General features: G+C 39.7%; 1 protein-coding gene across 1 annotated transcript; it reads right to left on the reverse strand.

Annotated features, from left to right (window-relative positions):
- Positions 1-263: 263 nt before the first annotated feature.
- Positions 264-27214, reverse strand: ccdc3a (coiled-coil domain containing 3a). The gene is made up of 3 exons (XM_063008187.1): positions 26829-27214; positions 21338-21512; positions 264-862 (listed from the first exon to the last, which is right to left on the reverse strand). Exons 1-3 carry the CDS (start codon positions 27212-27214, stop codon positions 575-577), a joined length of 849 nt encoding a protein of 282 aa, XP_062864257.1. The 3' UTR covers positions 264-574.
- Positions 27215-27495: the final 281 nt, after the last annotated feature.

A 27495-nucleotide genomic window follows, 5' to 3' on the forward strand; every position in this document is an offset into this window, starting at 1 on the left:
TTAGAACTACCAAAACCATTGCACTTTTTTCGTCATGCTTCCCAATGCAAATGTAACGTTTTTACTAATACAAACAAACACAGTTGGGAGAAAGTAGATTTAGTATACATACCTAGTAGACTTTAATGATAACTGATTAATTATTTTATCATTTAACTATGAAAATATTATCTACCACTTTGTGCCAAATGTTGTGAGAGAATTGTTTTTTTGTTAAATGACTAAATGAGTAAGTTAACACAAATCAAAAAACAACAGAGGGATGACAGTATAAAACAACGTTTATTGTAGTGAGTTAATCTATTTACAATCATCAGCTGGACCCTATCTTTTCATCTCTTTCATTAATGTCTGTAAAAAAGCAATGTGGACCACTGGAAGTTGAAAACCACTGATTTACAAACTAATGTGAAATGGAGATAAGATTTCTTTCATGTTTTTTGTCCTCTTTAAAAAAGGAATACAAGAAGAAAATAGAAGACATGGACAGTCGAGAAGGATTTGGAAAGCTTGTGTACATGTGAAAGGACTGTCCAGCAGTCTACAGGAGTCTGAGTTTATGGTGAGTGTGCAGTTACAGTCTGTGTGTGTGTCTGTGGCGTGATGGTTTGTGTGGAGGAGCAATGGCATTAAGATGATTTCCAGAATTCCTCTTGGAGGTACCGAGGTGCTGCTGAAGCTCCTTCAACTCCTGCTCAAAACGATGGCTTGTTTTGCGCATTTTCCGCAGAGAGCGCCGAAGCTTCCCAACTCTATCTCTTAACTGCTGGTTCTTCTTCTCCAGCTCTGTCACACGGTCCTGCAGATGCACAACCCGCTCCTCTTCCTCAAACAGGACCTGCTGCACTGATGAACACAGCAACTAAACGCCAGAAGGAGAGAGACACACACTCTGTTAGATGTCAGAACTAGTCTGCAATACAATTAGACCAAACCAAATCACCACACTTCAAAATCAAAACTACATCATCCATTGGAACACACAGACACAAGAATAAAAGCCAAATGCAGTACTATCTGGACCTAAACGACAGTACACTGTAGTGGAGTACCTCTGCACGGTGACTGATCCTAAAGACAGAGCCTTATTGACAAAGTGCATACTCAGTTGCAGATACAGCTTGGCCATACAGACAAGGTGCTATAAGGAATCATGGCTTCCTAAAGAGCAGAGACTCTGCCAGCTGTGCAACAGCAACAGTGTAGAGAACAGTGTAGGACACTTTCCCAGCTCTCAATGGGCGCAAGGAACACTGAAACACCCTGGACAGGGTGCCAGTCCATCGCAGGGCAGACACACAAACACATACACACCTTAACACACACACACACACATCTAAGGGCAATTTTGCATCTCCAATTTACCTGACTGCATGTCTTTGGACTGTGGGAGGAAACTGGAGCTCCCAGAGGAAAACCACAAATACACAAGGTGAACTTGCAAACTCCACACAGAAAGGACCCAGACCGCTCCACCTGAGAATCAAACCCAGGATCTTCTTAATTTGAGGCGACAGTGCTACTCAAAATGCCGCCCTCAAAATTTTTATTTTACATATTTTGCGTGTTCTAAATGTTCTCTTTAATAATACATTTTATTTATATTTAATTTTTGTTTAATTTATATGATTTAGTTTTTATTATAATTAATTTTATTTTTCTTTCTTTTCATGTGTGTTTCTTGTTGATAATGCTTTGGCAATACTGTAATTGAATATGGTCATGTCAATAAAGCTTAAACAATTAAATTGAGAGAGCGAGAGAGACGGACAGAGAAAGAAGATTTAATGTTACTAACAGTGTCTGCAGTTCCTGTAAGCCCCAGTACTTTGCTACTGTTTTTATGAACCCCTACACAGCAGCAAAATAAAGCAGTAGATAATGTGTGTGTTAAATGCATCTGCACTACCGCATTGAGGGGGATCTATACTGGATTATCTTGGCCTAACTAAACAATAAAAATGCAACGCTGACACTACATTTACAGAGCCCTAAGCAAGTGTAAATCCTCTTTCACTGTAAATTTTACAGCAGCATAATACACAGTTCTAACCAACACATAAAGCTGCATATATAAATTTAAAGGTGCACATGCACCATGTATGACGAATACGTAAAAAAGAGAATTTGTCTTAAGTGCAAATACAGTGTATTACATTATAAGCACTATAACCAACAGTCAATAGTGATAGTGTAATTGTGTGGGGGTGCTTTACTGCATCAGGATCTGGACTACTTATTCTAAAGAATGAAGTCCATTATCTAGGGCCAGTGATAGCTCAGTGGTTAAGGTGTACTGGACTAGTAAACAGAAGGTTGCCGGTTCAAGTCCCGCCACCACCAAGTTGCCACTGTTGGGTCCCTGAGCAAGGCCCTTAATCCTCAATTGCTCATCGTGTTCAGCTCATTGTGTAAGTCGCTTTGGATAAAAGCGTCTGGTAAATGTAAATTATCTATTAAAAGATTCTCAGAAAGAATATTGAATATTATGTGAGCTGAAGCTTAGGTGTATTTGGGTTATGCATTCATTTTGCTAAACGAAACAGTATTAAAGTTAATCGAGCAGTCCTGGTCCATTCTGTGTGGAGTTTGCATGTTTTTCCTGTGTCCTTGTGGGTTTCGTCCGAATGCTCCGATTTCCTTTTAAAGACATGCAGTCTGGTTAATTGGCCCAAGGTGTGAGTGTGTGCATAAGTGGGTGTGTGTGTTTGCCCTGTGATGGACTGGCGATCTGTCTAGGTGGTTTTCAGCCTTTGCTCAGGGAATTGTACCCACCGTGACCCCAAATAGGATAAAGCAGTGGTAAAACAGACAATGAATGAACGAATGATTGCTACTAAAGGTGGTGAACCAGTTATGAAGTTAACAAAGCAATTTCATTTCACAGTGGTAATATACGTTTTGGATAACCAATAAATGTTTACTGAAGTTCCCATTGTGTAACAATGTTTCGTTCTGAAATCTGAAATCATTCAGTGTGACACATATTCGGTTAGAGGGATTCATGAATGGGCAATATCAACAACTTTTTTTTTTACCACAACTCCCTTGTTTTTTTTTTCATTTTACTTTTTAACATTACTTTTTAATTAATCCCCACAATTTTATTTCTTAAGACCCATTTCAGACTAAAAAAAATTGCCGGTGAGCAGGCCAGATTGGACCCTTAATTTGGCAGTAGAGACAAACCCACAAAAGCCCCCCCCCTTTAGTTCTTTAACTGATGAAAAGTTTAATCCCAACACCATTTTATTTAAAATAGTTGCTTGTTTCAGTATTATACCCAGCAAACCAAATCATATAAGTAAATAAGTCCAAGACAAGGATCCAACCTCAGACTTTTGTTCCACTTTAACACCCATTAAACATAATCACAGAAATAAATCTTAAAAGGAATACTCCTATAATAAAACATATAATACGTGAGCAGAAGACCAGACAGCAGGATGCGGGTTGAGTGGGGATGGGAAAAAAGATAAATTATGACAAAGAGAAAATAGCCACCTGCTGGAGCGCTGTCCTTCTGTGCAAACACAACAAACACTGCTGTAAAAACAGTATCTGGCTTAGCAATACTCACAGATGCCGAATGATCAGCAGATTGAGATGGACGTCATAAATAGGCACACGGGTGTAGGAGGGTGTTGGTTGGAATATGGGGTGCAAAGGGGCTTATATACTGTTCACACTGAATACACTGTTCTTTTATAAGTTTATTGTGGGTTTAACTTTAGAGCATGGTCTCCTGTTGTAATTATGTAACAGGTATAATGACTAGTACACCTGCTGAGTTCTTTCACACTGATTATATTTTGTCTTATTTGCAGAAAACCCACAATAAACTATAATGCTCCATACTATAATTACAGTAAACTGTGCAAAAGCCATGCATGGAGCTTTTTGCTATGGCATATCATTTTGGCATCAGAAAAATACTTGTCACTGAATGCTTGGTTGTACCTGATACACTCGTATCAAATACAACACAGACTACCACGTTATTACCATATTAGTGTCAATGCAGTGAACGCAAATAAAATCTGGTCACTGAAGTCCGATAGAGATACCTTTCGATAAATAAATGGGGTCCGGGGATACAAAGTGTACAGAGCAACAGATGGACTACAGGCAGTAATTGCATACCCACAAAGTTTATCTGTAGGATCAATAAATATATGTTAATGATATGGGATCTAATAAAATGCTCAGCGTGTGTATATTACTAAATACAGGATCAATACTACAAATCAATATATTTTACATTCAAATTAGTATCTTTTTGCTTAGGGGGTGCCACATGAAGCCTCTAACGATCAAGAGGACACCACTCTGTCCCCATGGTTGCTGACAGAACTTGGCAGACAACAAATTATAAATATGCTAAACTCAGACAGATGGTACATAGACACTACTGATGTTTTTACAGATAGTGCTTAAAATACTACATTCAAGTCTTATTTTCCTCAATAAGTTAGTGTCTTCTTTTATTGTGTGTGTGTGTTTGTGTTTAAAAATTTCAGGCCATTTCTCAAGCCAAGCACAGACTGTTATTCTCAGCAGTACAAGCTGTGATGAAAGCACTACTGACTGACCCACAGCAATGATGATCATCAGGCTGCAGGATGCTGGAACAGACGGAGAGGAAGAGGAGCAGGGAAGAGGACGAGGGACGCACAAAGTTCAACCTTCAGCCAGACAGAAAACAGTAAAATGGAGCCAACTCAAGGCCAGGTACGAAGAGAAAAACTTAGAGCTCAGCAGGGAAGAACATGAACCAAAGAAAATAAAAGTACACAGAAATGAACCAATAAAATGATGGAGAAAAATAAAAATAACAGGGTTGGAACCGATCTAATCTAGTTGTTTTACCAACTGCAATGTCCTGCACACCCTTGCCCTGACCAAGGAGAACTGCAGACTGTCACTCGCTGTCTTTGATATATGTTCAGTCACCAACTGCTTCTTTTCACCCGCCAGAAGAGGGAGGAGTCTTACAGTGAACAATATCGCATACAGAAAGTCACACGCCACTGTCTGGAAATCATTCTTCTCTTGTGCAGGAGGCTTAACTGGCCAGCAGAGGGCGCAATTGCAGCAGCAATGAGAAGCCTAGTCTTCCTTCCTCCCTCAGGCTCGGCCACGTGTGCCTACAGGACACAAAGCCAGGCCAAAAGCACAGCTAACACTTAAGAGTTTGAGACCTCACCAGTGGTAGACTAGAAAATAAGAATGCTCTGCCACCATAGCACCTTGAACCAATTATCTTTTCTTGAGGTGACATTGTAATTAAACGCATGTTTTAATTAAAACAAAATTTAGTCTCAGTTTGAAATAAAAAAAATACTTTTCTGGAAGACTTTTTTTTTTTTAAATCTTTTTCTCTCTAAAATTGGTTCAATCTAATTGTATCTCCTCTACTAGTGTAGACTACTGCCCTGACAGAGAAGAGTTGTATATAACACAGACCCCCTCCAACACGTGTATTATCCAACCTCTTCTTTTCACCTACATGAGGCGGGTTCATAAAGGAATCTCTATCAGAAATGGAAAGTCAAGCAAGGCTCTGCATTATTCACCATCTCTGTATCTTTGAGTTTTGCATGCTTTACCTTCACTCTTCCATGTACTCTTTTTAAAAACATACTCTATAGACAAAAGTATTGGGAGCCTTGTAATTTTTGAATTCACGTGTTTCAGCCACGGCAACTGCTATCAACTGCTATCAGGTGTAATAAATTATGTAAAAAATTATAGGAGGTGTAGGAAATTATATGCTTCAAAATTGCAGTGACAGGGCATTTTCTGTTCCAGCATTACTGTACCATAAAGAAAAGTTTGGTTTAAGAAACTCCAGTGTCCTGCACAGAGCCCTGACCTCAGTCCTACTGAACAGCTTTGGAATGAACTGGAACATCAATTGAGGCTTTCTACCAACATCAGTGCCCAGCAATACAAATACTCTTTTGACTGAAAGGGCACCAATTTGTGAGAAGCCTTTTCCATAGAGTGGCTGTTGTAATAGCTGATCTCATAGAGGTCACCCTATTTAAATACCATTTATTTTTTAAACTGGACCAGTTGACCAAATAGTTAACCCTGTATGTTGTAAGTACATTGGCTACTCTGAATTGCCCTTAGGTGTAAGTAAGTGAATGTGTGTTGCCCTGCGATAAACAACATGCCTGTTCAGTATTCCTGCAATGTGTCAGGCAGTCCCACTGCCACACTGAGCATGAAGCAGCTAGTAAAAATGAATGAATGAATAAATAAATAAATAAATAAATAAACAGATTTGCCTGGGATAAGTTTGGATATGGTGATTATAAGAATTTGGGATGTCTTCCCTTGGATAGCACCTGCTTTTTTGACTTTTTCTCATGGACTGTGTTGCCTGAGCAGAGACTGTGAAAGCATGGGTTTGTAGTGTGTACTATTATGCTGATAGAGTGACTCCCTTAGGCTGTGTCAAACAAGCCAGTTCCCACAGGAAATCTCATCTGCACACCAGCATTCATTATCTCTGTTTTTCTCGACACGACTAATCACCCCCACCTGTCTTTGCCATACACACACACACACACACACACTTTCATACATGAACCATCGCCACAAAAGATTCAATATATAATATATAAAATGTAGTGTTTCGGTGTATACCCTTTTATCCTGCTAATTCCGACTTCTGACTAGTGTACTTATGCTACTTTGTACTGGCAATGTACATGATACAGTGTATCACAAAAGTGAGTACACCCCTCACATTTCTGCAGATATTTAAGTATATCTTTTCATGGGACAACACTGACAAAATGACACTTTGACACAATGAAAAGTAGTCTGTGTGCAGCTTATATAACAGTGTAAATTTATTCTTCCCTCAAAATAACTCAATATACAGCCATTAATGTCTAAACCACCAGCAACAAAAGTGAGTACACCCCTTAGTGAAAGTTCCTGAAGTGTCAATATTTTGTGTGGCCACCATTATTTCACAGAACTGCCTTAACTCTCCTGGGCATGGAGTTTACCAGAGCTTCACAGGTTGCCACTGGAATGCTTTTCCACTCCTCCATGACGACATCACGGAGCTGGCGGATATTCGAGACTTTGCGCTCCTCCACCTTCCGCTTGAGGATGCCCCAAAGATGTTCTATTGGGTTTAGGTCTGGAGACATGCTTGGCCAGTCCATCACCTTTACCCTCAGCCTCTTCAATAAAGCAGTGGTCGTCTTAGAGGTGTGTTTGGGGTCATTATCATGCTGGAACACTGCCCTGCGACCCAGTTTCCGGAGGGAGGGGATCATGCTCTGCTTCAGTATTTCACAGTACATATTGGAGTTCATGTGTCCCTCAATGAAATGTAACTCCCCAACACCTGCTGCACTCATGCAGCCCCAGACCATGGCATTCCCACCACCATGCTTGACTGTAGGCATGACACACTTATCTTTGTACTCCTCACCTGATTGCCGCCACACATGCTTGAGACCATCTGAACCAAACAAATTAATCTTGGTCTCATCAGACCATAGGACATGGTTCCAGTAATCCATGTCCTTTGTTGACATGTCTTCAGCAAACTGTTTGTGGGCTTTCTTGTGTAGAGACTTCAGAAGAGGCTTCCTTCTGGGGTGACAGCCATGCAGACCAATTTGATGTAGTGTGCGGCGTATGGTCTGAGCACTGACAGGCTGACCCCCCACCTTTTCAATCTCTGCAGCAATGCTGACAGCACTCCTGCGCCTATCTTTCAAAGACAGCAGTTGGATGTGACGCTGAGCACGTGCACTCAGCTTCTTTGGACGACCAACGCGAGGTCTGTTCTGAGTGGACCCTGCTCTTTTAAAACGCTGGATGATCTTGGCCACTGTGCTGCAGCTCAGTTTCAGGGTGTTGGCAATCTTCTTGTAGCCTTGGCCATCTTCATGTAGCGCAACAATTCGTCTTTTAAGATCCTCAGAGAGTTCTTTGCCATGAGGTGCCATGTTGGAACTTTTAGTGACCAGTATGAGAGAGTGTGAGAGCTGTACTACTAAATTGAACACAACTGCTCCCTATGCACACCTGAGACCTAGTAACACTAACAAATCACATGACATTTTGGAGGAAAAATGACAAGCAGTGCTCAATTTGGACATTTAGGGGTGTAGTCTCTTAGGGGTGTACTCACTTTTGTTGCCGGTGGTTTAGACATTAATGGCTGTATATTGAGTTATTTTGAGGGAAGAATAAATTTACACTGTTATATAAGCTGCACACAGACTACTTTTCATTGTGTCAAAGTGTCATTTTGTCAGGGTTGTCCCATGAAAAGATATACTTAAATATCTGCAGAAATGTGAGGGGTGTACTCACTTTTGTGATACACTGTATATGCACATTGGCACTTTTACCGATTTTGAACTTCAATTTTAATCCACTTTAAATATTTGAACAACTACTTCATCCTGGTCTGAAAATGTATGTTTACTTGTGTTGTCATTCAAGTTATTAACTTGTGTTCATAATGATTATATTATGATTATTCTTTGTTATAATGATTGTTTATTTCCATAATATTAAGCTTCCTATAGCAATGCACACCTGTTACTAATGTGTAGTAAATTGTGAGACCTTAGAAATCACTTTCTAACCACTTTGTATCTTCTGGAGGGCACGTTGAAAGAAAGAAAGAAAGAAAGAAAGAAAGAAAGAAAGAAAGAAAGAGAGAAAGAGAGAAAGAGAGAAAGAGAGAAAGAGAGAAATTTTTTTTTTGATTTTTTAAAAAACAACTTTATTCAATTATTGCACAAAAAAGCACAATTTAAACACACAATACAATAACTTAAGACACTTAAAGACAAAGACAGTAAAAAAACCTTTTACACACTCAGTTCCAGGGGCTGGCCAAGGCTAGCTTTCCTTCCTCCACACTACACAAAATATCCTTGTAACACCATTCTATTTCAAAAATCTCAATGGTATTCATGAGCTTATGAAAGCCAAACTCAAAACGGATCCTGGACTCTACATGAGCTAGAAACAATGGCAACACCTCTTGGCCTGATCTATCCTCCATTTTGTTTTTTCTAGAGTTATATACAGCCAGTTTTGCCTGGCCAGATAAAAAGTTAAGCAACTGCCACTTAACTCTTTTTTTTTTACTATATCCAGCCCCAAATATAAAAACAATAGGGTTAAAATCAACCCCAACCCTCTGATAGATCAAACCAAGTGTGTCAAAAAGGGGTTTTAGCCTCCGACATTCTAAAAAACAATGAAAAACTGTCTCTCTGAGATTACAGAAAACACACAAAGCACTGACCTCTGGATTAATAACTGAAACAAAAGCGTTAACAGCTATAACACCATGCAGAATTCTCCACTGCAGATCGCCCGATCTCTTTGTGAGAGGGGGCTTGTACAATACCCTCCACACTGGCTGTTTGTCCAAACCCACTCCAAGCTTGTCCCTCCACGCTGTGTCAGGCCTTCCATTGAGTACTGACTTATTAAAAACTTTCACACAACATTTGTATAAAACCTGGCCTGACACAGTGAGGAGGTCCAAGTCCTGGCAATCTGAAACAGACAATAAAGGACCCGACACACCTTCAAGGTTAGGTGTTATACCAGTCTTTGGAAAAGGGTCCTTTTTATCTGGTGTTAAGTTCCCTCTCCCATAATCCTGCAGGAGGGACTTGTCCTCTAAAGACAGCCTGCCACTCAATAAGTCCAGGAAGATCTTGGCATGCCGTGAAGACCTCTGCCCTAACAGTGAGGCAACAGCATGATTATTACTGAGGTCCGGTCCTGCCACATCCACCAAGTTCTGAAGTTTAACTGTTTTTGAGGCACAGAGTCTGTGTGAAAGACCAAGGGTCCCTTCAGCCGACACATCTAAACGAGCCCCTTTGATCAGAGGCTCCTCCAGCAGCCAGTAGAGAGAGTTCTGTTCCAGTCGACAGTGTTTAAAAAGAGACCAAAACTTAAAAATTCCACGATAAAAAAGAGATAATCCATTCAGGTGTAATAGTTTATAATCCATAAAAAAACAATGCTGTATCCAGCCCCAGTCCATCAACAGTGTGTAGAATACTGTTAGCCACTTCCCTCCAAACTAGGTCCGTATTACCAGTCAGATATTTCTGCAGGAACTCCAGACGAAAAGTAGCCATTCTGCTGGAAAGGTGGATGAGTCCTTGCCCCCCCTCCTCCCTGGGCAGGTAAAGCACACTCTGTGGGACCCAGTGGAGACGGTCCCAAAAAAAATCCACCAGACATGTTTGCAAACGTGCTAATAATCCAATAGGAGGTTCTACACAAGACAGTCTGTGCCAAAGCATTGAGGCAACTAAATTGTTGATTACAAGCACTCTTCCTCTAAAAGATAATTGTCCATGGATCCACTTCCATTTCTTCAGGCGGCCTGTCATTCTCTCCAATGTACCCTCCCAGTTTTTCTGCTGAAACAAGTCATCTCCTAAAAATATACCCAAATATTTCAGCCCCCCTCTTTTCCAGGCCATGTTGCTTGGTAGCTGCAGTAAGCCCCCAGGCCACTGCCCCACTGCTAAAGCTTCGCTCTTTTCCCAGTTTACTTTGGCTGCAGATAAACACCCAAAGTCCTGCACAATATCAACCAGTTTGTCAACATCTGATTGTTCACTTATAATTATTATAATGTCATCTGCATAAGCCGAAAGTTGAAGCCTAGATAGTCCACCCCGTCCCAAATCTAAGCCAACGATATTAGAGCGGAGTTTATTAAGCAGTGGCTCAATGGCCAAGGCATATAGCATCCCAGAGAGAGCACACCCCTGGCGTATGCCACGACAAGCTTTAAATGGTGCACTCAAACCCCCATTAATCTTTAAAACACTTTCAACATCCTGATACAACACTTTTAACATTTTAAGAAAATCAGGGCCAAAGCCCAGGACTTCTAATGTCTGCCACAAATACTGGTGTTCAACTCTATCGAAAGCTTTTTCTTGGTCTAGGGAAATGAGACCAAAATCAAGCCCACGAATCCTGGAAATGTCCAAAACATCACGCACCAAGAAAACATTGTCCCTAATGGATCTACCAGGCACACAGTAGGTCTGGTCATAATGTATGACCTGCCCCATCACATTCTTTAACCTATTAGCCAGGCACTTTGAGAAAACCTTAAGATCAGTGCACAAGAGACTCACTGGTCTCCAGTTCTTAATCTCCTGTAAGTTGCCCTTTTTAGGTAACAAGGTGATAATTGCCCGTCTGCAGCTCAAAGGTAAGCAGCCCTCATCCAGGCTCTCATTAAGGACAGCTAACAGATCGGCACCAAGCTCAGTCCAGAAGACCTTGTAAAATTCTACAGGTATGCCATCTATGCCTGGGGTGGTTCCACCCTTCATGCCCTGTAGAGCTGCATATAGCTCATGTTCTTCTAACGGCCTTTCAAGAGCCACTCTAGAGTTTCTAGAGATCTTGGGCATTCCATCAAAGAAACCATTAGCCAGCTCTGCATCCGGCTTGTACTCACTTTTGTACAGTTCTGAATAGAACCGCACAGCCCGTTTCCTGATCTCAACTGGCTCTGTTAGATCTTGTCCATCCTCCGAGCGCAGGGCATGAATAAAGCGGCTCTGTCCATTCTTTTTTTCAAGGCTGAAAAAGAACTGAGATGGAGCATCCATCTGCGTTAGATTTTGAAAACGCGATCGGACCAAGGCCCCCTGTGCCCTGACGCCCAACAGGTCCTTAAGGGCTGATGTCCTGGACTCCAGGACTGCAGCCCGACCCTGATCTCCAGTAAACTCCAGTTGTCGCTGTATTTCAATAATTTCAGCCTCAAGTGACTTTATTGACTGAGTGATGTACCTTGAGACGTTAAAAGTGTACTGCTGACAGAGCTGTCTTATGTTTACCTTCCCACAATCCCACCATTCACGTAAACTCTGAAAATACTGCTTTTGCATTTTAAAATTATTCCAATACGTCTCAAAGACTTTCCTAAAATTAGAGTCAGACAGCAAAGATACATTAAAGTGCCAGTAAGCACTCTTACATTTAATATTAGCAATAAAGACAGAACATAAAACCAAGCTATGATCTGAAAAACCAACCGGTGTGATATCACAACTTTTAAAAACATTAAGGTGGTGTTTAAAAGAATAGAAGCGGTCCAATCTGGCTAGAGACACAAAACCATCCCTCACCTTTGCCCAAGTATACTGCCTCAGAGTCTTATTCAAGACTCTCCACACATCACACAAGCTATATGCTTTCAGAGACTCTCTAAGAATTCGCTGTGATGCAGCATGAGGTTCAGTATGATTTCTATCTAAAACATCATCCTCAGTGCAATTGAAATCCCCCCCCATAAACAAAAAATCTTCAGAACAAATATTATGCAAAGCATCATTAACAGTGTTCATAAAGAGAACCCTATCAAGACCAAGAGTAGGAGCATACACATTGCACAAAACCAGTTTAAATTTATCAAATTTGGCAAGAACCATCAAGCACCTTCCTTGCACCACATGTTCTACTTCAAAAGACATTGGAAGAAATTTTTTTGCAAACAGAATAGCCACCCCCCCTGAAGTTGAAGTCAGATGGCTAAAAACAATCTCCCCATCCCATTCTTTTCTCCAGTCAACCTCATTGACAAGATCACTATGTGTTTCTTGAACAAATAAAATATCAATACCCTTCTGCTTTGCTAATTCATATACCATTGCTCTTTTCTGTATGTTGCGAGCCCCATTTAGATTTAAAGACCCCACCTTTATTTTACTCATAAAAGAAAATAAGAAAGGTAGCAGTATGAGCCACAACAAGGTGAGAAACAGAAAGAAGCTAGGTTGTCTCAAAACCATCAACATTGTTAAGCTCCAATTTCAGTTTAAGCAACAGTTTATTCAACCTGTAAATCTCCTGCTTACTGAACCGTTCTTCACCTTTACTCTTCATCAATGGCCGAACTGACTGAATAAACAATTTGAGGTCAGGAAAATAATCCTCAATTATCACACCTTTTACATTCTTAGTTTTGTTAAGGAACGTTTTTATCTTTGCAAAGGTGTAAGCCTCTCGTGAACCTGACTGACTTCCTAGCTCTGACATGTCACTGTCAGAGTCCTCTAAAGTACCTGAATCATTATCCAGTGTATCTTTGCGCTTTTCACCCCTGGAAAGTCCCTGTGCTCTCCCATCACTTCTCCCGGTTCTAGCCCGCTTCAGTTTCCTTTTTCCTGGCACCCTAAAGAGTGCTTCATCAGTTATGGCATCAATCTCCATATTTCCTCCCTCCACTAACCCAGCATTACTAACCTTCTCCTCCTGACTAGCAGCAGCTACAGTTTCAGGGAGATTGGGTCTAGAATTCTCCTGACTAGCTGTGTTAGATACTGCACCCCCCTCTTCAACCTGTACCTGCCTATCAGAAGCACTAGTCCCCTCTGTGACTTTAGCCCCAGAATCTAACCCAGCCTCTCCTGCACCACCAGGCTCAACCTCTCCACCAGGACCCCCAGCTGCATTAGGCTCAGGAACAGCCTCTACTCCTGCACCTGTATCAGCTGAGCACCCCCCATCTCCAGGAGATGAAGAGCCTGTGGCTCGTGACGTGCCCTCACCTGTCTCCAAAGGACAGGAGCGCCTTAAATGCCCCTCCTGCCCACACCCAAAACATTTCATGTGGTCAGTGGTAGCATAAATAACATAGTCAAAGCCATTGATTTTGAATTTAAAGTTCACGTTCAGGTCCTCTGTGCCGTTTTTCAAAACCATATAAACTTGTCGTCTATAACAGACAACATGACGTGCACGAGGACTTTTACCACCAAAATAAATCATTTTCACTGGTGACATGACTTGGCCAAAACGGGAAAGTTCTGCAATTAACACCTCATCAGTCATAAAGGGTGGGACATTGGACAAAGTGATCTTTTTAGCGGGGTAATCTAGGGGCATTACAGGCGTAAATGTTCCTTGAATCACAACACCAGTCGTAATTACCGTGTTAACTTTTTCAACACTGTCCAGAAAAATAACAACTCCTTTATTCATTCTGGCCGCAGCTAAAACACTGCTGCACTCCACCACATCACCCACGGCCAAAACACAGTCCTCTACAGAGCACCTTATCTCAGGTGCGAGTTTAATCGCATGTTTTCGAGTGAGCTGCTCATACTTAGTTTTCCCCCCCCGCCGCCATGGCGACCGGCCAAAAAACCGGCAACCGGCGGATATAAACAAAAAACCTCCCGCTCCCCCCTAACTACAACTACACTCCTACAATAACACTAACACTACTATATAAACCAGCAACCAGAAAAGCAGCACAGAGAGCGAAAAAAAGTAAGAAAGACTCACTCAAACAAACGCAGCAGCGACGCTCTCACACACACACACAGCCCTCCGCTCACACTCACTTCCGCTCAGAGAGAGAGAGAGAGAGAGAGAGAGAGAGAGACAGACAGACAGACAGACAGACAGACAGACAGACAGACAGACAGACAGACAGATTATTTTAACATGTTTTTAATGTATTCTGAGGTTCAGTTAGGTGGCACTAAATAAAACACTGGAATTACACCATCTGAAAACCAAACATATAATTGTCATAATTTTGCCGTCTCTGTTGTTGCTAGAAAGATTGTTGGACCAGTAATAAATTTACAGAGGGCTAAGTAATAGCAATAGCTAAGCAATAATAAGATACCAAGTTTAAATGAAAGTAAAACTAACCAATCATATCTCTCCTCTAAATGGTTGGACTTTGTTATTGCATACTTTATAACAAGTTCTGCTTGCTGTGGGGACACGGCTGCAGTGTATTGTACATGGGGATCTTGTGACATGATGCAATTATTTGTAAAGAGAATTTGCATTTTGCTAAAAGAAATTCTGTTTGGTTCACTACTGGGTTATTTCTTGTCTGGCCCCCAAGTCCTCAGCCTTCCCTCTTGCCGATTGTGTCTGTTAAGCGTCTAACTTGAAATTTTGTAGAATGCAATAGAAACAAAATCTGTGATTTGTTGACTCTCTTGAACCTTAATTAAACTTACAAATGTGAAACCAAAAAGAATTCCAATGTTTTCACTGAGCAACTAAAGTGTATTTTGTAAATATAAACACAACCTTTTCTGATAATTACACTTTTTAAGCACTAAAAACTGAGCATACTTATTGTCGAAGATTTATGACTTGAAATTTTGTCCATTCTTGCTTAACACAAGACTTCATCTGCTCAGCAGTCTGTGGTCACCACTGACTGATTCTCCTCTTTATCATAAGACATTCATTTTCAGTAGGAGGCAGAGCAGGACAGCAGGCTTGCCAGGAAAGCCCAATTACTACGAAGTCATACTGTTGTAGTGCATGCAAAATGAGACCTGGATTCATTGTCTTCCTGAAAGAATCATGAGCTTCCTAGTCAAAGGACATCACTTTGATAGCAGCATATGTCTTTTTAAAATCCCCAATATACGCCTTAGCATCAAGAGTACCTTCATACATATGCAAGTCACACATGCCGTGAGCACTGGTGCACCCCAGTACCGGATTGACATGACAGATGTTGACTTTTGCATGTTTAGCTGATAACTGTCTGGATGATTTTTTGTCTTTGGCACGAAGAACTTGATTTTTATTTTTCCAGTCGACAATTTTAAATAAGCTTGGACCCAGATAACTTGTAACATTGATACATGGCCCTCTCTTTGCATAACAGATTTTCAGTTGGAATTGCTTGATGCAGTGGTGGTATGTGTAATGTGACAAGGGTTCTCCAAGATACTCCCAATGTCGTGTGACTATATTTATTAATTTAGCTTAGCACATTCACCAACATTCATCTGTGATTTTTTTTTTTTTTTAATCTTGGATTGCTTTTTGAACAATTACAACAAATTACACATTAACAATTGTCTCATGAAGTTTGGCACAAAGTGGAGAGCCAGTCAAGGTAACCTCACCTGTTACCAATTCACTTGCTTATTATGAAATGTTTCAAAATGGTGTAACTTGTTCATATTTACAAAATGCAATGATGTTGGTCAGCCAAAACAGTCAAAGTAATTTTCTGTACCACAGATTCTTGCTTTCATAGCATTTTGCAAATAACCCAGCTTTCACATAAATGTGGTTCATAAATTTTCAATGATAAATAATTATTTAATATTGACTACAACTTGCGGTTTGTATGTATGTTGCTGTGTATGATCCAGCATATTTTTTAGAATACACACAAATTGTTTGTTGGACCAACATTTATTACACTATACTATTATGCTAGTTCACCACTAGTGCTGTCGGCCAGTCAGGTGTCTACACAGACATGATTGGCTATGACTGATGGGTAAGGAGTGTCCAGGGTAATCCTGCCTTGCATATAGTGTTTCTTGTTGGACCCAGACCTGTCACAACCCTGACCAGGATAAAGTTGAGGTGAAAAGGAAATGAAATTATGTGTTGCAATTATGACATAGAGGTGACATAGGTATAACTTAACTTTTAATTTCAGCACTAATCAAATGTGTGTAGGTTCACCCAAGGTCTGTTGGGTTTGCAATACTTGAGTTTGGATTACTGCTTTTCCAATATGAAAGCTTTACACACTTTACACACACCATCTGTTTAGGAGAGAGAACACCTGTTACCCTGCCCTCATTTCTCTTCAGGTCACCACCTCTGACCTGGACATGCCTGAACACAAAAACATGCAAACATTGTACCTTATTACTGTTGCCAGGCAAGCAAAGGTAAATAACTTAGTGTTTTTACAGTCAGATTTATAAGCTGTATACGTGATGTGCCAAAGGTAAGTTGTACATTTGACACAAATAAATAATATATTTTATTGTAATCCCTATCCTTTTTAATTACTATTAACAATTATTTTAATATTCCTGCAATGACATCCATTAAGGTGCTAAGATTGGAGGAACACTTCAAAAATAGTTTTTAACCTTTGCAACTTTGGAGCAATACTATAAAATGCTAAGAAAAATATCAAAAAAGTATAGGAACTCACTTTTCATCACAGATTAGTCATAATTCCAAAACAAAAATACAATCAACTGTAAATTTTGCATTTGAAATGTACAAACAACAATTTAGGACATTTTGTAAAATGCAGTAAAAACAAGAATATGTTTATTAATTTGATTAATTAAATCTCTTGAACCTTTATTTTACTGACAAAGGTGCAAAAGTTTTTTACATGGGCAACATAATTATATTTTATGAATATAAACAAGGTGAAGTGGTCTATTATGCTAGCCCAGAACTGCTGAGATTCAAACATGATAATGGACAGTCTGGTGTTAACACAGACATGATTAGAATGGTATGGGTGGGTTGGCCAAAGACTTGCAATGGATTACAACTACCTGCAAGTAGTTAATGAACATGGAGATAAAATTTTGGTGTCTGCAAAACACAAAAAAAATTAGAGGCAGGTTTACCAGAGTGTTAAATCGCCATCTGTGATAATTATACTTTTTGATGCTTTTAAGAATTACGATTTACATTTTTTATGATTCTCATCTTTATGATAAGCTATACATTTTCAAGAGACAGCTGGACAGCAGGCAGGTCCTTCTCTGAGATCATATATTCAGCTTCACTTGAGAAGACTGAGCCTTTGATGGATTGTCCTTTAATACTCAACCATGATACCCTTACCTGTCACCAATTCACTGGCTGTGCTTTAAATAGTGTAACTTAAAAATTCTATAATTTTTTCTCTGTTTTTTGCCTCTATCCCAACAAAGTTTAAAATGTGTTTATATGTACAAAATGAGATCATGCTGGTCAGTCAAAGCATTAAAGTATTTTCTTTGTCTTTTTGTCAGTTAAATTAGGTTTTTAGATGATTTACACATTACAGATTCTTGTTTTTATTGCATTTTTATCTTTTCTATAAATGGGGTTTGTGAATTCTGAAGTCTGAGATTAAGCTAAATCTCAGAAAATTTTGTTGTTTAGCATTTGGTGCCTTAAGTTTTATATCATAGGAATAGAGTACCTATGGACAGTGATATGAGGACAAACAAGCAACAAACTGCCGACAGGTCGTTGGGCTGCCAGGACTTATGAAATCAGAGCACAAAAAGACTACAGGGCCAGTGGCTTCTATAAATTAATTATAGATAAGAAATAATAGACACATTTAACACATTAAAAAAATTAAATGTGACAATTCAGCAAAACTATAAGAAATAAATACTTTTTACAGAACTACATTTATGCATTTATAATCATTTAGGTAAAATGATTCTTTGTGCTGACTGCACAGTAAAATGTATTGAATTTATAGTCTGCATTAATCATTACGGATGGATAGAGATTAGGCTGAAAGACAGTGTTTATTTAAGGCGATTAGTGTGCGTGCGCGTGTGTGTGTGTACACATACTTAATCACATGTCTCCGACTTGTGTTGAGGTGAACAAGCTTCTGTCATGGCCTTTGAAGACCCAGAACATTTTATCTGCTCTGCCAGTGTGGTTCACATCAAATACCTAATTATTTACCTTCACAACTCACTGCATTACCTTTCCAAATGTTTGACTGCTGTGATTAATTCTCTCTCTGTTTATATGTTTTCTGTCTTGCTACTGTTTCAGTTTCCTTTTCTGACTTGCTTTCATATGCAGAGTGTGACAACCTGTGGTGTTTGTGCCGTATATTAGGTGGGGGGTCTTTAATTAAGACTCCAATGACCTATATGGACCCCTTGAGGCTCCCCACTCTCCTGCGGTGATCAACAGACCACTGGGTGGATTAACAAAGAAATGTGTGCTATGTGTCTTGTGGATGTTGCTGTTCAAATGGTTGAAGAGCACTTAAATGAGAACTTGTATAGCTATGTCAATACCTCCCAGGGCAACACACACTAATTTATTCACCTACTCACACTTATGGACAATACAGAGTTATGGCATGGTTACAGAATCGTGTCCTCTGGCTTTGTCATTTATGGCCAGCAGAGAGCATGGAGGCACAGTTGACAAATGTGTTGGTTCATCATAACTGATAGTCACCTGCACCAGTATTAATTTGTTCCAGGTGGAGGTGATTTTATTAACCACATTTTTTTCTCACAGATGTGCCAGCTTCTCTGTTGGCAACTTGCCTTCTCCTGAAACTGGGACACCGGGCTTGAACTGCCACCTCATGATGCTGGCACTCTTCCTGGATACCCAGCCGGCATCACAGCACTTTTTTGCTGTCATGACAAAACCACCCTGGACAAGCAAGCTGGCCCAGATGCAGCAGCCCTTTTCAGAGTGGGCCCCATGTTTGGACCCAGATTTGGCGGATTGGGTTGGCACTTGTTCACTGTCATTTACAGGCTGTTCTGGGTTTGCTTTCTTTGTTCATTTTCCATGAACTGGGTTGTCACAGTCTTTCGTTCATTACTTTGTTTGTTTCTGTTATTTTGGTGAACTCAGATATTTCCCTTTACCCATTATTTGTTTTTAGCCACTGTATTGTTTTAACTTGGTTAAGCATCCTGCAAATCCAGCTCATTTTCAATTCTTGAGGTGCCTGAGGCGCAGCCTGCCACATCACTAAGGCGCAACCTGCCACATTGCAGGTGAAGATGGAAACAATGCTCAAAGCACAAAAAGAAATGTCTGTTGGAAATGTTGGAAAAAGTTAAACTTTTTAAAGATTGGATTGGATTAAGGTCTGTGGCACAACACCATCACCAACAAGCAGAGCCAGCAGAAAGAAGGGCTCTCTCTTAGATTACAAATTAATATGTCTTTATTAATGAGTCATACATCTTTGTACTGTTTTTGGTGACTATGATTTAAAAAGGATTTGTAAGTAATTTTTGTGTTTTTACTTAATGTTTTTCTATTGTCCCAACTGTTTTAAATTTGGGTTTGTATTAACAGGTAAAGATTTTCACAGCTTTTCACAGAACCTTTACAGCAGGTTTGGGCCTGCAAATCAGGCTACATGGTCAATGATTGCAGGTTATAGTTAGGTGTGCACACACACACTTCCTCATGAACAGCTGTTTGAGAACAATCCTATATTTTTCTGTAACTATTTACTTACATGCATTTATCCAACCAAACACCCAAACACATTTATAATTTGATACCTGCAACATGGAGGGCAATACACATCTTTTAGTTATGCTTCACTCAAAAATGCCAGCATGTAATAAAAGATATATGGAATTAAACAGGGCCAGATGGCATACTGTAAATGTGATCAAGCTAGCATGTTCATACAAGCCTTTACTCATCAGTAAAAGCATTAATGCATTTAATGCATGCAATGGATATTTTTTCTTACAGAAATATATAGGTAACCTAGGGAAACCACTTTTATTACACGTCATTTGCAGCTTTATTACATTTAAATTTTCAACATTAAGCAGACTTATTACATTTACGGCATTTAGCAGACAGTATACAGTGTAAGCAATTAAGGGTTAAGGGCCTTGCTCGAGGGCCCAACAGTGGCAACCTGGCAGTGGTGGGGTTTGAACCAGCTACCTTCTGCTTACTAGTCCAGTATCTTGCCTGCTAGGCTACAACTGCCCTTACCAATTCACACCAAAATAATATGGTTTCTCTGTAACCCTTTAGGGATGCTTATATTTTAACCAATTTAGCAAACAACACTGACTACCTTAGATAAGGAACTTAAGTGCATTAAAACACAAAATGATCCATATTGGTCCATAATCAGTTTTTATGCACAATGTGTGAGTTATGTTTAAACCTAAATAGGGCTGTTGTGCATTTTCTCCCGACTTTTTTCTTGCCCGATTGCATCACGCTTCCTCTCCACTAATGCTGACCCCCGCTCTGATTTGAGGAGAACAAAGCTCATGTGGCCGCTCAGCCCAGAGCTAAGATTCGATACAATGTTTTTGAAATCCCAGCTCTGGTGCGCTAGTGTGTGTTTTTACCGCTGCGCCACCTGAGCGGCTAGAATAAATATATTTATGAAATTTGTTCACATGTAATATTTTTTTATTTTTTATGTTTCACCGCCAGTTTGTTTTGGTTAGGTATCCCAAAATCACTGGGTGCAATGCAGTAACACACACAGGACAGGACGTCAATCCACTGCGAGGCCTTGGCTATTCTCACAGACATAGCCAATCATGTCTGTATGTAGACGTCAAACCGACCAATAGCAAAGGTTGCAAATAGCAAAACCCCCGGATCTCAATGAAATTTACTGTTGCGACACAACAGATCATAAAATGATTTTCAGCGGAAAATTCAGAGAAAGACATAATGACAGGGAATTCCAGCAATTCCAGTCTCTGTGTTCTGTGTTAGGTTATACCTACATGCATGTATGCATGTGCAGGTGTGTTTTTCCTACCCTGTGGTCTTCCTGGTGCTCCCACTCAGGAGTAAAGCTGTGAAATGAGTGTCCACTGGAGCAGTTAGAGAACTGAAACAGGCTGGAGAACATGCGTCGGTTCTCCTGGGTGTCAGGAAAGATTGCGTCCTGGTAGTTAACACCATGGGGAAGTATGTTATAGTTCTCATCCATCCTGTGCACAAGAATATTCACACAGCAGACAAAAGATTATTTTCAGATCAGGACACACTTTAAAAAGAGAGAAGTACTTTTTCTTTGATAAGGAATGTTATTACAGAATAACAGAAACATAACATTAAAAAGAATATTGACTTTAAAGAGACTAAATCACTGCTGTGACTACACAGTTGAGGTTATATTAGGTTGATCGGCAACTAACATTTATTTGCAATTAAAAAGCTTTGACGATTAGCACTTTAAAATAACAGATTGTAAAGCAACATGAAACAACTAAGGTTCAAAGCATCATAGTTGTGCAGGGAAGAGCAACGGGTTAAAAGAAGAAATAGTCTCAAAATGCATCCACAAAAATTAAAACAGAATTGAATACAAACCTTCATAGCAAAACTGTCATTCGAAATGCTTTTGTCTTAAAGGCCAACGCCAATGCACAAAACCTGGACTTCAAAGCAATAAAAGTAAAGATAGTCTAATGACAGGGGTGCTCGGGTGACGCAGCAGTCTAAGGCACTTAGCCACACAAACTCAATTGGACGTGTTTGAGAGAAGGAAGGTTGGATGGGGTCTCTTTCCACTGCAATATGCAATCTGCAGGACTAGTCCGGGCGCCTGTATGAGTTGGGGATAGTCACATTGCTCTCTGTATGTGATACAGCTCTGTGTGGAAACCCAACACTGGCAGGTGATAAGAAGTGGATGCATATAGGAAACCCTTCAGAGGGAGGTGAGGTGATAAGGCTCTCCTTGATCAGATTGGGGTTGTGCAAGTGGACTCAGATTCACAATTGGTAATTGGACATGAATAGGTGAAGAGTTAAAGAAAAAATGGTTTGATAAGACAGGTATCACATGAAAATTAGTCCCATGACTGCATTGCTATATAATTGCTAACAATGAGACAGATTTATTGAACCCTATGGTGAACACAAGTTTTGCTGATGATGTGTATGTATTGCAGAATGATAGGCACTCCATATATGCAGCTAATCTAAGGCAATTTAAAGCTTGATGAGGCACGTGTGGCTCAGTGGTCTATTAAGCCAGCTCGTCACCTTTAAGACCAGGGTTCAGATCTTAGCAGTGCTATTGGCTGGCTGCACATCTATGCAGACATGATTGACTATGTCTGGGGAAGGGGTGAGGACCTTGCTATGTGTTAAGGAGCACAGTCATCCTCAAACAGCAAAACTGTTGACACAAAGTTTTTCAAAGGATTTTATATAATTATTTTTACATTTTGGCCATATATTTTATATGGTTTGTGTTCTCTTTATTTTGACCCCCTCAGTATGTTTCCTAAGATGTGTATGTGTGTGCACCTGCGTGTACAGACACCATTAGCCTGTCTAAACATTAATCTTGTTTACTGTCCATCTGGATGGTCAGCTTTATCTTTCTTTCATTAAACACATTTAGTCATGCTTTATATGACCTTTAACCTTGCTTGATCTTTTTAAAACTATATATCACTTCTTCTTATTCTTCTTTCTGTTTACTCCGTGTGCTTGCTGTGGGGTCTTTATTTCTTTATCTCTGGATTCTGGCAAACTTCATATAACCTTTAACCCTGATTGTTTTTATCTTTTAAATCATGCATTACTTCTTACTATTATCTTTTTACTGACTCTGCACTCATTGTTCACCTTTCCACCTGTATCTGGTTTTTTACACTGTATAAACAGCATAATGTATTAGGGCAGCCTGCAGCTTTGTTCGGACACTGTTCGACACTGCATCTTACCTAATATCAATCTTATCTTTGCTTATTGTCTACCCTTCAACCGACAGTAGAAAAACATTAATCTGGATAGAGTGCTAAAAGGAAAAGAGCTGCTCTATTTGTGCATGTGTAACTGTTTGGAAAGTAGGGTTGGGCGGTATGACGGTATTGTGGTATACCGCGGTATTTAAAAATGGTGACGGTATTTTAAAAATGTGAAGCGCCAAATTTCTGCTTAAGGTCCACCCTGAAAACGGAGACTTTAAGACCTGCGCGCATCCACAATAAGGGAGGGGTGGGAGTGGTAGGCAGTTGGAGCTCACTGATTGGTTGTGGGGGTGCTCACTTTTTGAGGTGATAACACAAAAGCTAGGGAGCTCTGTTCAAACACCTAGTGAGCTGCCTTGCTGTCTTACTGCCTACATAGGCAGCTGCCTCAGTAGAGAGGATTCTAATAAGTCAATGACTTATTATAAGGCAGGTTATTCGAACGCGCTACTTAGACAGCAATTCCATCGGTTTTGCTTGCTAAGCTAACAGTTAGCATCTTGCCATTTAAAAGCATGGGGTGGCACAACTCGCTAGCATGTCAATATAACATCTCCGTATACTGAATACGGTTACATTCACTGACAAGCCCGAACTTGCAAAAAAAACACACTTGTGCAAGTTTATACAATATAATATTATCTGTGTGTGTGCTGCGCTCACTCTTCACGATACTAAAAGTGTTTCGGATTTGAATTCCGACAATAAACAGCTTTTATTATGACTGATTAATTTCCCATACTGATGTGAAGCAGAATGGGTGTATTACAGCCGATAAGAACAGCGCAAAAATGAAAACATATAAAACATATATATAACGGCTCCTAGAGATGCGACTCGGTTCATTTGAAAGAGCCGTTCAATAAAATCGACCCATTACTAACAGAGAGATGTCCACAAACCCCCCCCCTCCACGCGGTAATACCGTATACCACTGTATTTTCTGAAGACGGTATGACGGTATGAAAATCGGCAATACCGCCCAACCCTATTGGAAAGTACTTTAAATTATTTATCCAAAATGATTAAGTAACAGTATTCTGAATACTGCCTTTTCACATTTTTTCTTACACTAAATTCAAATTCTTACGTTCTAATAATTTGTCCTTCAATATTAAAGGGACAACCTCAGGCTTACCAGTAACCACATATTATATAAGTGGTGGACTAAGTGGCATTCTTAGCATAGCAGACAATGACATTGCAGTGGTTTATTAGTGTGTGCCATTGGTCTGAGTGTGTCAAACAAAAAGAATACTGTAAAATTTGAACACACTAGTAAATGTAACTCATTACGAAAAGTCCAATCAAAAATAGTTAATCACCAGTGTCCTTTGGTCAAAAACTGGCCACTAACAAGGGCTGGATGTTTATAATTCCTATACACCTATAAGGTGTACTAGTCAAATATGATCTATAAATAAACCACAAATCCTAAATTATAATTAAAATTAAAAATCATAATTATCAGCACAAATAGAAAAATACTACAAACAAAATTTAACAGAAACTTTATTCTACCATTTTTTTTATATTATATTCGGTGTTACACCTTTCCATGATAAAGGTACAGTGACATCATGGGAAAATCAAGTAAACCCTCCTGAAATTCTATTTAAACTCATTTTTATTTATCAGAGCCTCAATAACAATTGTGTGGCCTTTACTAATTTCATGATGCAGCTGTAGGCTGTGTTCAGTGACAACAGTTTTCTTAAGTACTCCTGAACTCATGTCACTATATTTATCACAGTAGCATGACGGTTTATCATGCAATGCCATCTGAGAGCTCAAAGGTGATCAACAGTGGTTCCCAGCACACAGGCTAAGATTTCTTCTGATTTCCTCAATCATTTTACAGTGCTATGCATGGTAGATGATGATTAACAATTAAGTGATTGACAATTCTCTCACCAAGTTTGGTACAATGTGGTGAGCCACGACCCATTTTTGCTTGGAAAATCATGATTCCCTCACCTGTTATTAACTGACCTGCTTATTGTGGAACAATGTAACTTAAATATTCTATAAGCTTTTTCTTTTTACTTTTGTCAATTAAATAAAGATTAAGAAATCACTCATTTTTATTTTTACTGCATTTTTACTATATACAACCTAAAAAATAAAAAAAAAGATAGTATATGAGATAGTATGAAAAATGCAAATAAAAAATTTTTTTTTCTTAAAATTACTTTGACTTTTATTTAACTGCAGACAGCATAAACCCCCCCAAAACATTTCATGTTTTGTAAATATGCATTTGTAAATATGCATCCATTCCTGCAAAATATTCCAAAATGGTTGGGGTTGGAGAGCAAAGCATTTACCACTTTGTAATGCTGCACTCCTCACAAGATTTAAAAGATGTTTTGTCATCAAGGATTATGTGTTATTTTGTCCCATTCTTCCTGCAGAAAGGTGTGCAACAGTACGAGATTGTCATAGTCACATTATTTGTTTTAAAATTCTCCACACATTTTCTGTGGGGGGACAGGTCAGGACTGCAGGCCAGTCTAGTACCTGTACCCTGTTCTTACATCACTATCCCTTTGTTATGTGTGCAGCATGTAGGTTTGCATTGTCTTGTTGAGAAAATGCATGGACATCCCTGGAAAAGTTGTTGTCTTAAAGGGAGCATATGTTGCTCTAAAATCTCAATGTACTGCATTAATGCTGCCATCACAGAAGTGTAAATTAGTACTGACGTGGCCCATACCATGACAGATCCTGGCTTTTGCACTTGTTTCTGTTAACAGTCTGTATGGTATTTTTCATCTCGTGTCAGGTGCAGAGATGTAAAATACAGATTTATCTGACCACAATACACATTTTAACTGTGTGACGGTCCATCCCAGATGTTTCTGAGCCAGAGAACTTGACGTCGCTTATGGATATGGTTAACATAAGGCTTCTTTTTTTCACATTAAAGTTTTAAGTGACATTTGTGAATGTAACTCTGTATTGTAGTGCTTGACAAAGGTTTGCCAAATTAACTCCTTGCCCATGTGATTCTATCAGCTATTGATGAATGTCAGTTCTTGATGCCGTGCCGTCAGAGGAATCTGAGATCAAGGGTGATCCGCTTAGGTTTACGCCCTTCCCTTTTGCGCACTAAAATTCCTCCAGATTCCTTAAATTGTTTCATGATATTATGCACGGTAGAGGCAGAAATATACAAATATCTTTCAATCATTCTTTGAGGAACATTGTTTTTAAACATTTCCATCATTTTCTCATGCATTTGTTGACTAACTGGAGATCCTCTGACCATGCTTGACCCTCAAAGCCTTTCGTGGATACTGCTTCTGTTTCTAGTCATGATTTCAATCACCTGTTGACATCACCTGTTTGAAATCACCTCATTATTTAGTTGTTTTATTTATTTATTCATTTATTTTACTTTTCCTAAAACCGCCCCTGTCCCAAATTTTTTTTGGAATGTGTTGCAGGCCTAAAATGCAGGAATGGAGATATATTAACAAATAAAATGAAGTTGACCAGACTGTAAGTGTAGTAATCTTATACACATTCACTACTGACCTGAGAAAGAAGATGTACGAGTAGTTTTCCATCACAGTGTGGGACTGGCAGGACAGGTAACCGAGACCGGTCAGGTTAAGGCGTGAGCCAGCAGGTACCTCCAGCATGCTGCCCCATGCCTGATCACACAACAGCTCCACTTCAGCCGTGTACAGCAAAACATCCGTCTCATCTGTGCGCTTGTACCCGTACGGTAAGCCGTTATAAAGCGAGGCAAACGCGTACGGGTCAGGATAAAGAGCTAACACCTTGGCGTACACGATAATCTCAGCCAGCTCTGATCGACATCCCTCACTTAGGGGTCTCCACTCTGTGGGGAGCTGGCAACCAAAAACCAGACATATAATACAGGTGGATACGAGAACAGACAAAATCGCGCCCTGCATGTTTCTGAATAATTACACTTAAATAACTGCTAATGATTCTGTCCAGTTGTTACAATTAAAGTTGTTACAATAAAAAATAAAGCTTCATAAGTTTTCCCACCAACAGAAAAGTTCATTAAAAACTGCGCAATAGATGCGTCTGCAGTTCCCCGTCTGCACTGTCCCTTTAGTCCATCAAACAGCACCCCTACCCCCACCCCAACAACTGTGTGGGGCCAATCAGATGGGCCCAAAGTTAAACCCCAGCCAATAGAAGCGCGACCCCCGGGGCTTCACTCCAG

The sequence above is a fragment of the Trichomycterus rosablanca genome, chromosome 1, assembly GCF_030014385.1.
Source record: "Trichomycterus rosablanca isolate fTriRos1 chromosome 1, fTriRos1.hap1, whole genome shotgun sequence".
In the NCBI taxonomy this organism is placed as follows: domain Eukaryota; kingdom Metazoa; phylum Chordata; class Actinopteri; order Siluriformes; family Trichomycteridae; genus Trichomycterus; species Trichomycterus rosablanca.